Here is a 15649-nt window from a genome sequence, read left to right as displayed (position 1 = left end):
TTGGGGGTCGCCGGGGAGGGTGGTAGGCATTGGCACAGGCTGCTTTCTGGAAAGGGGTGCACCATGCCCCCCCCCCCCCCCCTTTAGGCCCTCCCTTTTTTAGAAACACTTGAGAGAACAACATGCAACAACACGACATTTGAGCAGGTGGAGGCAGGTGCGGGGTCTTTCTCACATCCCTGTTCTCCGATTGCCATCAGGAGTTTGGGGCCTGGATTTTAGTTTCATGATTTTGTGAAACTAAAATCTGTTGGGCCCGCTTTGGCATTAAGACAGAAAGAAAGAAAGAAAGAAAGAAAGAAAGAAAGAAAGAAAGAAAGAAAGAAAGAAAGAAAGAAAGAAAGAAAGAAAGAAAGAAAGAAAGAAAGACGTTTAAACAATTTTAAGGCTCTGGAAGTACTTAGACATTATATTTGAACATAAATGGATTATTGCATTCAGAACCAAGATGAATCAACAATTTTATCGTCATAATGTCACCATATGGACATTTTGGTGAGATTCACATAACACACAGACGCAGACAACACTTCCTGGGATTCTAAAAAGGTGCAAATAGTTCTTAGCAACTAATATGTGTTAAACACTTTAATGTTTGAGTCAAAGAAGACAAATAGCAGCCAATGCAAATTACTGTGCAATTTGCATCGATGTGTCAGGCAAAACGCTACCTGGGAGGTTGAAAAGTGTGCAAACAGTCATTAGAAAGATTGAAGCGTTCAATATAATTGCTGGTCAGGTCAAAAAAAAAAAAAAAAAAAAAAAGACGGCTTTACAGATGATGTAAATTACTGTGCAGTTGCATGAATTGTGTTGGACAAACACTCCCGAAGAAGTTAAGAGTATGCAAATAGTCATTAGGAAAAAAAATTAATCTTCAAGCTAAAGAACTGTGCGATTCGCTCCCTGAGAAACTAAAAATGTGCAAATTATAATGTGAGAGACAGGGTAAATAACTGCTGTTGTTATTGGTTTTCATTTCTTTCTTTCTTTATTTATCGTGTGTGTGTGTGTGTGTGTGTGTGTGTGTGTGTGTGTGTGTGTGTGTGTGTGTGTGTGTGTGTGTGTGTGCCTAAAATATAAAGTGTCAAGTAGGAAAACAGGCTATTTTTTTTTTTAGCGTGGCTGTTACACCGAGTCTAACAGCCACGCTGGAGGCGCGTTGTTGTGGCGCGCCTGCAAGCCAGCGGCAGGCAGGGGGACGGTCGCCATCTCTGGATAAACACTGTAACCAAATCACGCAGCTGATATTGTAGCGCATGGACCGAAGCCGGAGCGTACAGTAGCAGCTAGAGCCGCGGCAGAAGGCGGGGGCTGTAGCTGCCTGCAGCAGCAGCAGCAGCAGCAGCAGCGACCACAGAGGACACATACGGCGGCTTCAGAGCAGGACTGACGCTTTTGTTTGTGTCCTGCACGTCGGAGCTGTCACCTCACGTCTGAAAAACGATCCCCCGGTGCGCTTTCTTCTCCCCGACGTGTTTTTTTTCTCCTTCTTCCCCCTTCCGGTTTTTTTTTTTTTTTTTTTTTTTTTTTTTTTTTTTTTTTTTTTTTTTTTTGAGCGGATGGGACTCGCACGGTTCCAGTGAAATGGGATTTTAATGGTGTGCGTAGCCGCAGCAGCAGCAGCAGCAGCAGCAGCCTGCGCACGGCCGGGGGACTGTAGCTGTAGCAGCGCGCCGGGTGATGATCGCCGAGGAATAAAAGCGCTGCAGCCGAAGGTGCGCAACATCTCGTTTCCATGGACAACACGTCCATAATAACACAGGTTGCAAATCCCAAAGAGGAGGAGAGCATCTCGTCGAGCCAAGACAAAGGTAAGCCGCGCAGAAATGACCGCTGGACGCCGATCTGTCTTGTTGTTTTTTTTTATTATTTGTGTGTGTGTGGATTCTGCTGTTTGCGCGGCGATGTTCTGTGCAAAGAGGAATCTCCGGACCGCAACAGCAAAACAGTATGGACGGAAAAACCCTCCATTGTTTTGGTCGATCAGGAGGACCATTGCCCAACCAAAACCTGCCAGCTTACCTCAAATACGGCTGGGATTGCTGCTACGCTGGAACTTTATTACGGCTTTATTTCGAGGCAGAACACGCTCACGTTTTTAATTTAACTGAATTAAATCATGTGGGGGTCCCCCTCGCCCCCCTTCCTCCTCCCCTTCAAGTGTAAGCAGGGTTTACTACAGTACAAGGGGGGCGGGTACAACACAGTCTTTCTCCTTACACTGCTTACAAATACACGCCAGCATCGACAGGAGTGCACATCTGCACATCTATTTAGAAAAAAACCGAATGTATTTAATTGATCGAAAAGGAACCGGAACATATTGTGCTACGGCTGTTACCAGGGGCGCCCCCAGAAACTTTTGAGAGGGGTGGCCAGATGGTGATAATCTCGGGGCGCCACAGCAAAAGCCGCAGGAGTTTTATTGCACCGCCGTATAGGCGCGGACAGGCAGGAGCGGCAGAGCATTAAAAACTAAAACGGACATGAAAGTGAAGCCATGAAAAATAAAGTGTGCTGCTTGTTGAAATTCATGCTCCCATGTCCTGATCTATACGCTTGAAATACATAAAATGAAGGAGTGGATGAGGGAATAGATGTTCAAATAGCTGCAGAAAAAGACAAAAAAAACAAACCAAAAAAAAACAAAAAAACAAAACAGAAAATGAGCATTATACAACACACCACGATAATTAAATATGAACACTGTGTATAAACATCAGCCTCCAGCTGAGTTAAAAAACAACAGCTTAACAGCTGCTGTGCAGATGACAGGAGCCGAGAGAAAGCAAGTATTCCCATGTTGTTGTTGCTGTTTTCTTCTGTGCAACAATTCTTGTAAGGAGGATGATGAAAAATCGTTCTCATTCGTCAGGGTTTTGATCAGCATTCGAAGGGATTTTATTAGCTGATGACAATATAGTTTTGAAGGAACACTGGAGTTTGCTTGGCAGCGTTTACTTAGTGGCTGACATTCCCTCGCTAGCACCGATCCCACTGAGCCACAGGGTGCTGGGAGGCCAGAGGGAACACGGCGTCCTGCTACACCCAGCGCTCTCTATGGAGGAAAAGGTGACCTTTTTGCATCACCTACCTCTGAGGAGCTCTGACATGCAGCACATGAAGCACTGAATCACCGTGCCCCCTCGACCACCTCCATGGTCAGCCCCCATTAAGACAACATGGCGTCTATGGCTTTTAGTGATGCACCAATGAGAATTTTGTGGAGGATTTCAGTTCTTTGGTTTTTGCAAAGCTTTGTCCTGCTGATACTGTTTTTTTTTTTTTTTTTGGCTTATTGTGATTTAGAAAAATTTAAAACTAGATGTAAGACACACACACAAATGCAAATACACAGACTAAAGCCTTTATTTCTGTTAAATATAATGATTTTCTTCATGCAGCTAATGAAAAAACATTTAAGATCGTAATGTTGTATCAGACCAATAAAAGAAATGTGGGCCTAATGAGACGTATGTCTAACACACTGAAGGATGTTATTTTCAAAAGGTACTTTTAATCTGACAAACAAGCCTCACCAGAACGTATTTTCCAATTTGCGTAGATTTGCTATTGTTACTACAACAGCAGTCTTCCTGTGTATTTTCTACAGGCAGTAGACATGCAGTATACAGTCATATTCAATAAAATAGAATAGTGTTAAAAGTTAATTTGTCAGTAAATCAGTTCACTAAGTGAAACACATTGTATAGATAAACACAGACTGATTACGTTTTTAAAATCTTTATTTCTGTTAATTATTATTTTTCACCTCCAGATAACAAAAACACAGCAATTAGGATTAGAATATTGTATTTGGCCAAAAAGAAAAAGCAACTGTTTTTCATGCTTAATGAAAGGGAACGTTTAATCTGACAAACAAGCCTCTTAGAAATGGATATTCTAATTTATTGAATATGAATGTACTTTAACATTTTGATTTTCAAAAGGCTGCAAATCTTTCCAAATCCAGCAAGTACAGCAATAGACGGAAGATATAAAATAGAGCCTTCCTGTTATCTGCTAAAGTCATGCTCTTTCTCGCATTCTTGACATTTGTTAACATCTTGTAGAAAATACAGTTTCCATTTAAAAAACATCATATGGCTGTGCTTACACTGACTTTAATATTGAACTCCTGGTTCATATTTAAAATACAAACCTTGAGTCTTCTGTACTCGATAACGGTGTCCTCACTGAAGATTGTTGTTTATGCAACCTGGTAGTGCGGACATATAAGGCACTGAATAATCAGGAAAAATCTGGATTTTTGGTTTTCTCAACAGTTGCTCAAATCCGCAAATTAATTTTATTCCAATCATTTCTTGGTGCATCTTGACATTTTTTCCTTCAATAAACTTATTTTAAACTACATCTAATAAGGTAAAGCTTTCTGGTAACCTTTGTTTTACCCACACAAAAAAATGACTCACGTTTATTTAAAAACACAACAGTTAGGATTTGTGTGCAACTGCATTATTTTCAGTTATTTTTCTCCAAGGGGCTCAGTGTGCTCCTGTGACACCATAGCAATTAGATTCCAACGAAAACAATCACTAACAGAGAGCATAAAATCTTGCTCTTAGTGAAATGTTTTTATTATTTTTCTTTATTTATCCCATTTGAACCTCTAATTGGGAATTCCCGCAATTTGTTCGCAGCATCTGCTCGTGTTGAACAGTAAATCCCAGATGGCATGAGGAATCTGATCATTAATCTGGAAGGATCAAATCCAAGTTCAGCCGCTGACCAGAGATAACTCAAAACATCGACACAGACTGTGCCTACTAATTTCAATTTCACACATAATTTCACTGCAAACACACATGATAATTATAATATTGTTATTATTATTATATTAATGTGATTACTTTATTCTAATCAAAAGATTGTCGATTATAGTAGGGTGCAGAAATAACGAAGGCCGACTACAGTACAATGCTGTTAGCGTTGAAAAACACAGGCACAATAAAAATTAAAGAAAAGACAGACATAAAAACAAAAAAATCTTGATTAAAAATGATCCGACCAAAGAACACAGTCCACTGAAATCACAGACATGACAGAAATTTGTCTTTTATTTTGACATTAAAAAGTTCATAAAACATGTCAGGTTAATATAAACTGCTGGTGTGCGAATATGAATGTATCTATTTAGTTAGGGGAAAGTGACAGTGGTGTGATCTAGCAAGCTTTCCAAGATCTTAATGCTCCTGTCATAAATCATCCCTAAAAGTTGCCGGGCTGCTTGTGACCAAGAGGTAAAACAATAATTTTCATGGAAAAAAATAATAATGATCAAGTGTATGACCACGTTTGCAACAGTAAATGGTAGAAAGCATCTAATCAGTCTAAAAGTGTTGCACACCCCAACCATAAACTACGCACACCCACATACGGATTTCTTGTTTTCATATTCCCTTAGAGACACTGTTGACAAATATCACTCTATCAGGTCATGTTAGCACACATACCGCCTTATGCTTACCCTAAAATTAAGGTGTCCAGACAGGAATGGTGTTATGTAATACGTGGTTGTGTCATAGTGCTGTCTAATTATACTGAAAAAATTATAGTTGGGGGGCTTTGAGTTTAGCTCGCGCATCCCAAACAAATGCAACATTGATTTAAACCTAATAGATACCTTTTTGATAACAATGACATCATCGCCCAGTGTTCAAGCTTTGTGTGCATGCTGCACAATTTCCTACTTTGTTACACTTTCATACTGTGGATATATATGTATGCAATAAACTCAGTCTCAGCTGGTGTCTTTTTTTTACATTTTCATATACGTTCTATAAGTCAAACTGGGCTATGATATTAATCGATGTTTATTTCCATTTTGTTGCTGTTTGTGTCTGGGTTTCAGGAGGGGAGGGGAGGGGAGGGGGTTGGCCATGTGGTATTTGTTTGGGCATGTAATGCAGCGCAGGATTGTGGAGTGTTTAACTGAAGCAGAGAAGCAATGTGAGTGCGGTGGTTGTTTTTTCTTAAGTGTCAAAGAGGTATAGAAAGATATATAAAATATATAGGTTAATATCGGTTATCGGTCATAACAGCATTAAAAACATTGGCTATTGATATTTCCGTACTAATTAATCTTAAATGAAATCATTTAGAGAATTTAAATCCCTCAGCAAACATGGATACAAAGCTTTTGAGTGTTGGTCATCTTTGCAGTTCGTTCATTCTGTAAATGCCTTTTGAGAGTAGTGAAGCAATCTTACACAGGACATTCTGTACAGACAAGATATCAATCCATACCCTCATTTGGAACATTTTGTACCCGCTATGACAACAGCTGACTTAAAACAGTCTTCTGCATTCTGCACATGGTCCACTGTAAGGAAATGTGGTTTTATGACTTGGATAATATATATCTAACTGCAGGAGTTTGCTCCGTTTAGTTTTGGTGGATCAGAGGTTGTAATCTGTTGTATCTTTGAAGAGTCCGCTGACTCCAGTGGGGATCAGAACCAAATTAAATATATAAATGGTGTAGTAGTTTGTTTTCTGGAAACAATTTACCATTACATTCTAAGTGAGACATGTACATTCAAATGCATTTTTCTGTTGTTTATGAAAAATCTGAACTCCAAAACACATCTAAACAAATACGAAATAGTTTAATTGCGTAGGTGTAAATTATTTAGTTATTGGGGATGAAACCGCAATAAGAAGTGACAAAATTTCATTGTGTAGGTTGGAAATAGGGATGTGAATTGGCAACAGGGAAAACTGGCCTGTGGCCAGAATATTGGCAAGCTTTGGCCTCCAGTCAGTTTTTGGTGCCCACAACTACATGAAAACAAACCCACAGCCTCAGTCTCAGTCAGTATAACCAGGGCTTGTGCCGAGTCGGAGTCCCTGCCCTTCACTGCCCAGCTCTGTCAAAGCTGACAGCAAACAGCACTTGTTTGGCACTTTTTCTCTTTGACCTGCCTGCAGTGAGGCCACCAGTGAATACACACTCTTGGTGAATATTTCAAAGCATCTAAAATACTGCACTGTTCAGTGTGTTCGCCTCTCGTCAGGTGAAGCTATGCTTCTTATTAGGTAGCCACATAGTATGATGCAACGAGATGTAATTGCTGGACTAAGAAGAAATGGGAGGTGGGGGTTGGGGGGCGGGGGTCGTGGGGCAGGCGGGCTCAGTCTCACTTTCTAAGTCGCTCTGGCTTTTCCTGTGATAACGGTCAATGCTGGTGTCAATGAACAAGCCATTTAACTTAATCAGATTAGATTAAATCGAACTTTAGCTCATCACATTTTGCAGTGTGATACATGTCCGGCGAAACAAACAACAACTTTAAAAGCGGAGTAATTGAGACATGCCAGAGCAGTCTGTTTATTGGAATATCTTTTTCCCTTAATGTGTGTTGATTTGGTGAGAAGTGATTAAGTCTAATGCGGGGTCACATTAACTTAAAGCTTCTTTCCCATTTCTCTGGTTGTTTTGTGTTTAGGAATTTACTCAGGAGCTCTTAGGAAAAACATGCTTAAAAAAAAACAACCCAGAAAAAACAACAGAAACAAAAAGTTTTTTAATTGCACGTTGGATTGTCCTCCCTGAAAGGGAGTGGTGTAAATTCTCTTGATAAATTAATTCAGATCTTTAAATTTTATTACATTACATAATATTTTATAATGATAATACCACTAGGAGGCTCCACTCACGCAAGTTAACTTTTTCAGATATGTGGGTTGTTGTTTTTTCGTTGTTGTTTTTTGTGCGTTTACTGGTGGTAAGCTATTCTTTTGTTGGAGTTGAGTAAAGAAGGAGATCCTACCCAGATCTTTTGTTGCCTTCCTTTGATCCTGTACGTTGAAGCACGCCGGGATCGAAGGAAGACAACACAAGATCTGGGCAGGATCTCCTTCTTTAATCAATTCCAACAAATCAATTGCTTACTACAAGAAAACGCGCCAAAAACACACGTATCTGAAAAAAGTGAACTTGCTGAGGTCTGGGTGTGAGTTGAGCCTCCTAGTGGTCCATCATAATATACTGTTTAAAAAGACATGTACCCTTTTTTCTCACCGTCTAACATTAAATCAGATTAACATTCTTTTGTTGTACTCTGTTTTTAGAATATTTGGGAAAACTTAGATAATATCATGGCATTTTATTCCTTTAAAAGCTTAATTTACACAATCTTAGTTAGCTAGAGGCATCAGATGAAACACATTGCTGTCTTGTGTGACGTCATAGGATGATAAATGGTAAATGGCTTGTACTTGTATAGAACTTTATCCAAAGCACTTAACACTACGGTCAGTCATTCTTCCATTCACACACACATTCACACCATGATGATGAAAAATCAAACAAAGATATCGGCAAGAGAATTATGGACCTCCAAATATCTGGTTTATCTGTGTTATATCATTTGCAGTTGCCTGAAGGTACCATATTCATCTTCAGTCAAGTTTATTCAAGTAAAAGCCACATGGGAATGTCTGGCCAATATAATGTTAAAGGAGGCAGTTTTTTTTTTATCCCAGAGAAGAATGTGTTTTGGTGCAAAAAAAAATGCATCTCAACCCCGGCCGGAACAAAGGCTAAACATATTAAGATGCTGCCTGAATCTGGTTAGAGCATCACCATTCATGGTTAAAGGAGATCCACGGATGAAAGGCCTGCTTATCAAGGAAGAAACATTAGCCACATTAAAAGCCAGATTATCATTTCCCCAGGGCACTCAGGGGGAAAAAATATTAACATTTCCTCTAACCTGGTTAATTAACAGTGGGAGCTTTGGCCACAAAGACCATCAAGGCTTAGGACATCATCCCAAATGGGAAGTATGGGGTGGTAGCATCATATTGTTCTGGTGTTTATGTGGAAAATATTATAGCAACGTCTCTAAAGATTAGAGAGGTAGTTAAAGCTTTTACACAAATTTATCTTCCAAATAGACAATGGTGCTTTGCATACCACCAAATTGGTCACCAATGGGTTTACGGAGAACAAAGTCAGTGTTTTAGCACGAACACCATAAAGCCCTGATTTTTAATCTCATAGAACATTTGTGGGCTGAGCTAAAAGGTTATTCAGCAAGGCAGCGAGGAATATAAGCTATTGGAAGTACTGTAGTATGTGGAAGGAATCCTACAATTTAAAAAATGGTTCTATCAGATAATAAAGACATCCTATGGTTACACTTTTAAGTTTAAAGAAAATTATTTTTTAAAAACTCCTGTATATCATTTTTCTTATCGTCATATATCATTTAGCAAATATTTGTGGGAACCATGACTAAACTTAAACAGGAAAGGTTTAGTCTGATTTAATATCAGAAAGTCATAAAAAGGGTATATGTCTTTTTTACAGCATATGTAAATATCTGGGTTCAAGAGCAAGCAGCCTAAAGAGCTCCCTTTGATCTGCTGCATATGAGCAAGAATCACGTAATTGGAGAAGAAACATAGACAAGGAGGAGCAGCAAATGCAGGGATTTCTGCACGCTAATGGAATGTTAAAATATCATCCCCTCTAAGTATTGGTTAGAATTTTTTTTGTGTTCCCTAGAGAAACGAGGAAAGAAAAACACTGAAGCTGAAGTTGCGTATGAATCTCGAAAATACCTCGGATTTCATGCACAACTGGTTTTTGAGGTTATTCCTGGAACCCGCCGCTGCACATTACTAAAGTGTTTATGACGAGAGGACCACACCTGCACGGGAGCGAGAAGCACAGCGAAGTGAGGAGAGTCACTGTGAGTTTTGGCTTAGGCTGAGTCTCTGGCGCATCTTGGCAGTCTGTGTACAGAACTGGGCTGACGCAGCCAGCCTCAAAGTGTTGGGGAGCTTGTGCTCGGTCGGAGGCTTCTCCATACTCTGCGAATCGCATTGGGCTGCGGTGTGTGTGTGTGTCCAGTAGAGTCAGTATTCAGTGCAACATTTTGACTGAGAGGATGAGGAGGGGAAAAGTTGAACTCGGGGCCCTTAGGTGCAGGTCCATATTACAGATTTATGAACTCCTTTCATCCAGAGCAGCTCAGAAAAGATGATTATAGTTACTTCTGGGGAAGAGTTGTTGAGTGGTAGACATTTCATTTCTGTAGTCCAGAGTTCTGTATTGGGCAGCTCATTAAGTAAGATATAATTCAGCCCAAAAATGGGAAAGTGGAGAAAAAAGATACATGGTTTTGTAAATCTAAATCTGAAAATGTTGTTTATCCTTTCAACAAGTCTAGCCATAATTGAAGAGTGCCAAGAAGGAAGCCACTTTCAAAACAGAGCGATAAGAAGCCTCTTTAGCCAAGATTCACACCATGTGTGGCAAAAGAAAACTAATATAACAACCCATTCCCACTGTGAAACATGGATGTGGCAGCATCATGCTTGTGTGGTTTATTTTCTTTAACAGAACCAGAGATGATGAGGTGGACCCTACAAAAGGGCCATTCTGGGAAAGAAAACCTGTGAGTGGCGGCATAATAATGGGACATTGCTAGATTTTGTACCACTAAACGTTCTGTCAGAGCTAAAGTATAACACACATTCATGTGTTTGAACGGCCCAGTCAAAGTCTAGACATAATTCCAACCGAGAATCTGTAAAAACACTTGAAAATGAACAGTACATTTGTGGGAGCACTCCATCCATCTACCTGAGCTTGAACTGTTTTGCTAAGAATTATGGGCAAATATTTCAAGCTCTTGATGTCCAAAAGAGGTAGAGACATACCCCTGAAGAATGACAACTTTAATTACAGCAAAAGGGCAAAATATTTAAAATTATTTAAATATTTTGTGTTGTTCTATCCTATAAAATACCATTAAGATGCATTGAAGTTTGTGCATAAAAAAGTATTTGTATGATACTAGAAATTGCCAGTTTTCTTTGCTCTATTTAGCGTAGCTCAACTTCTTCACTGTACCTAATATTCAGATTTAAAAACAGCATTAGATATAAATCTCACTTAGTCTGAAACTGGCAATTATACAAAAATATGAGGGGTTATAATTACTTGGATGTTTTAGGACAGAAAACATTAGAAGTATTTTAAGTTAACTTATGAGACATACTGACAGTAAATATTCAGGCTAGCAGGTATTATGAGGCGTCCTTTACAGCTATCGATTGTCAGACTTTGCAAAGATGCATTTCACTCCAACTCATCCTGCAAAAAGCCGCTGGGGAAAAGAGTGTGGGCCGTATCTTTCCTCACTCCTACACTTGATGACTGTTAAGACTTAAACCATATGCTGCAGGAAGTCCGCATGCTCTAGCTCACGGGTTCCAGGCTAGCTTCCAGTTTTGAGCACAATTCCATAAATATTGTCTTGATATCCTGTATACACGTCAGTTGGAGTCCAATTGTGTAAAAAGTGTAAAAAAAACCTCCAACATTTTCTTGGAAAACTAGAAATGAAAAATTGAAACACTGAGGAAATGCATTCATTCATATTGTAATACAACTAAAGTCAATTTAGTAAAATTAGTTAGCTTCAGAAACCAAACAATTGTGTATATATATATATATATATATATATATATATATATATATATATATATATATATATATATATATATATATATTAGCCTACATCCAACTACATCCAAAATATTATGCAGAGTCAGTACCTTCACCTTCAAACTGAACAACAACCTTAAAATAACAGTCACAATTAGCAGTTTTTTTGTTTTTAAAAAAAAGATGCTGTCCCATGGGTTGTCTATTAATTCAAAATAGGTGTTTTGGTGGTCTAAATGTGAGGAAATGAGTCAAATCCGTTTTTAAAGTATGTGTGTTGCTTTTCATGTGTATATAATAGTACTTGTGCATTGGGATAAAAGGTGTGGAATTCATAGTTTTCTACTTTGTTAGGGTGACACACGTTACCTTTCCTGTTATGTCATTATTTCATATCTTTTATCTATTTTAAAAGAACAACCAGTCATTTGGGAACATTTTATGTTTTGAGTTCCATCAAGCAGTCACATAAATATTAATTAACATAATTAGAAGTTATTTCCATCAGCTGCCCTTTCAGTTTTAAGCCTGCAGCATCATGAGGTGAGTGAATCTTCCTTGCTTCAGACAGAGCATAAGATGAGCTAACACAACTGGATCACTGCTGCAACCTTTGAGTAAATGCGGTCGTAGTTGCATATGTGCATTATACACGGTGTGTGAGAGGCGCAATGCTCATGCCTTGACCTTTTTGTACACGTCCAAAAGACTCTGCAGCAGCATGGCTGATGAAATAATGAATGCTGCTATGATAAATGTGCACGACAGCGATGCTGACAAATCATCTACCAAAGATTTTTGTTCGTGAAAAGTGTTGTGAACTTTCCACTTCAAAATCATGTGCTAGTTTGTGTTGGTTTATCACTTTAAATCTTAATAAGACACATAGAATATTTTTGCGTTTAATCTGACAAATTATGAAAACATTTAGGAGGTAGGAAATGTTTTTGCAAAGTACTGTTGTAAATGTGCTTAGCAGCCTATTAAAAACTCAAGATTTCTTTGTAATGCCAAGCAGTGTCTGTTCCTGGAAGTTCCTCTGCACAGCAGGTTTTGGGTTTTACTGGGACTATTTTTATCTGTTTGTATTGGACGGTCTGTTTGACAGCGCTGTCGGCCAGTTTTATGTTTGAATGGGGCCTCAAGTGCAGCACACATGCTGTTATTGTTTGTTTTGGGGGAAAGTTGCTTCCAAAATGTCCGGTCTACGCTTTAAAACGACTGTTACTGAAGGTTTCCAATTATATTGATAATAACATTCGGTTTTATGGGAGTACTTGTGCCGACAGATTCGGTTGCTTTCGATCCATCAAACTTCTCTTAACTCTGACATTCTGGTTCTGCTTGTGCATGCTAGTGATGCGTTCATTTAAATACCCCGGTATTCTTGTTGGCTTACATCATACTCCGTTTGGAGCCAGAGAACTGCCTTCTATTTGTCTGCTTTCCACCGCTTCAAACGCTATTTATCGCAGTAAGGCACAAGCTCCTATTAATTCAGCATCCGTTCACCCAAACTGACATAATCGTAACAGATCCATGCAGTCTGAAAAGGAGGCAGAGGTCAAGAATGGAGAAGAAAGTGTTTGCGTTGCTATGACAAGTGAGCTGCCCTTTTTGCATATTTTACCCTCTTCCGCTTGATATTTATCACCAGTAATTGGCAATCCAAAACAGAGATCATGTTTTCTTCGTAACGATTTTCCGTCACACCTCCTGAACTGTGGCGCATACCAGTTTGCATAATAATTGTCATAGGAGCACGAGGGGTCTATACATTTTTAAACTATTCTAATAATCAGACACACGCATGCAGAACAAGGGGCCGCTACGGACACAAAGAGGACCTCTTCTCATCCTCCAGAGGTAAAGGTGAACTCTGTTTAACTGCAAATCTCAGGGGCCTCTAAGTAGGACAGGCTGTGTGTGAAAATGAAAAGATGAATGCCTTTCAGAAAGAAGAGGCATGGGAAACATGCTCACGCCAACACACACACACACACAGACACAAATAGATGACCTACTTGTTTACTTCCTTTCCATCTATAACAAGCAGGATTTTAACGTGGAGGGAAAAAAATAATAATTTACAGCCTAAAATGCAATATGACATTTCAGTGCCTACTCAATCATGAGTGGGCTTTACTGAGAACAAATTTCAAAGCTGTTCACGCTGCAGAAGAGCACCAGTTGGCGTCATTTTATCCGTTCGTAATGACCTGTGCCGGAGAGGAAGCTTCCTGTAGTGGAAGAAAAAAAGACCACTAATGAAGTCTCTGTCTGATCGGATTGATCTCAGTCTAAAGTAGATCCTTATTGTACACAAACAAAGACGCTAGTGAATTAAAAGCAGATCTCCATCTGAGCAGAAGATGCAATTTCCAAGATCAAGACTACAGGTAGCACTCATGTATACCTGGATTTCTCCAGCTAAATTTAGAGCCGCCTCAGTCAAGCTTCAATCCGTTTACCTTATTTTATTAAAACATGCAAACAATGAAAACATGACAAACAGTATAAAAAGACACAGCCTCTTTTCTTGTTATGGTTTAATATTAAACCAGTGGGAACTTTTCCTGTTTCTCACTATAGTTTGCTGGAAGTTTGGCCCATTCCTCCTCACAGAGCTACTGCAACTGAGCCTCAGCCTTGCAAACTTCCCCATTTTTCGTCCAAATCGAATGATGATCAGTACAGCTTAAGACTTCTGGACAAATCTACAAGCTTTTCTTGATCAGACCACTGGACATGTCTCCAAATATTACAAGAGTGTGCTACAGGAGGCCCAGGGGGCGGCCGTTTTCACAATAATTGCCAGAAGTCCCTCCTGAAATGTTCATCGTTTTGACATGCGTGATCACCTGAATTCATGTTAATGAATTCATGTTGTGAATTCGGTCCCAATAACAAGTTGATGAAGTCACATTAAAGCGACTGACTTGAGGTTTGGGTTTCATTTGAGTTGTAATAGTGAAATAATCACTACATTTAGGCTTAGCTAAATTAAAGCTTAAATGTACCAACTCAGTTAATTTAGTAACACTCTTTGACTTCAGCAGTTGAACATGCGCTATCTCAATAAAACAGTTTATTTTTCTGCATATTTTATTAATAGTATTTTATTAACGGCACCTTCAGTCCACTTTAGGTAGGTCTTAAAACTTAGCGCTATATTATTCCATGCTTATTTTCAATCCCCCTAATGCAAATAGATGGGTACGTGTAAGGGTGAATATTTAAAAGCTTTATACCCCACAACTTATTATTTTTAGGCTCCAAGCGTTGATCAGGAGGTTTAAAAAAACAACTCCCATATTATTCATGGCCGTGAATTTTGAAACTGAACAAAAAGGATCAATGAAGAGTACAAACAGTGCTATTGGATTAGCAAGAGTAGACAGACTGAAAGAACAGCTTAAAAAAAGAGAGTATCACTGTAAGTTCCCCTCTGTCCTTTATGTAGATCAGCTTTTAGGGCTGATGTTACAGTTGCATCACAGTTATGCTTGAACGTGCTTGAAGCCAGACGACAGGCCTTTATTCACCTCTGACATTAATTCTGTCACTGTTTGAAGGAGGGTTTCCCATCAGTCACTGCGTGTTTGACTCTCAGGGAACATCTGTAAATGAGAACCTAAAAAAAAAACATAGAAATGACAAGCTTCTGACAGCGGCCTCAAACAACGTGAGCCGTGATGCCGCCGGTTGCGTAACGCTCATAGAACAGTCAGATCCTCCTCATTATTTTTTTCCCCCTCGACTCTCTCTGGGTTCGCCCCCCACTCCCCCACCCGCCATTTTTTTTTTTTGTCATCTTCTTCAGCTCACTGAGAGACAGGCAGAAGAGCTAATCCTCCAGGGGTAGCAGGCGGGCTGGCTCTGTCACGGCTGCTCCTACGCTTCTCAGCTGGGATCGAAAAGCAAGAGGCAGACCCACCTACATCTGCAACGAGCTCCAACCAAATCGCTTAAATGTGGAAATCACAGCAAATAACCTTATTCAGATTATGTATGGTGGAATGACACTTACATAAGGGAGTGTGGGATATATATATATATATATATATATATATATATATATATATATATATATATATATATATATATATATATATACTTAACTCCTCCTGGAAGTAAAGGCAGAAGGGCAGATGAGGGTCA

The 15649-nt window shown here is 39.3% G+C and overlaps 1 protein-coding gene across 2 annotated transcripts in view; it reads left to right on the top strand.

Moving 5' to 3' along the window:
- Positions 1 to 1142: 1142 nt before the first annotated feature.
- Positions 1143 to 15649, top strand: part of ctdspla (CTD (carboxy-terminal domain, RNA polymerase II, polypeptide A) small phosphatase-like a) — a 49710-nt gene continuing 35203 nt past the window's right edge. The window contains exon 1 of one of the 2 annotated variants that reach the window (XM_021307357.2): positions 1143 to 1814. In XM_021307357.2, coding sequence (XP_021163032.1) covers positions 1739 to 1814 — 76 coding nt within the window. In that variant the 5' untranslated portion in view covers positions 1143 to 1738. The remainder of the gene's footprint in view (positions 1815 to 15649) is intronic. The other variant, XM_012880185.3, reaches the window with a different exon arrangement.

The sequence above is a fragment of the Fundulus heteroclitus genome, chromosome 21, assembly GCF_011125445.2.
Source record: "Fundulus heteroclitus isolate FHET01 chromosome 21, MU-UCD_Fhet_4.1, whole genome shotgun sequence".
NCBI classification, from domain to species: Eukaryota; Metazoa; Chordata; class Actinopteri; order Cyprinodontiformes; family Fundulidae; genus Fundulus; species Fundulus heteroclitus.
This window is presented reverse-complemented; position numbering and strand designations above follow the sequence as displayed.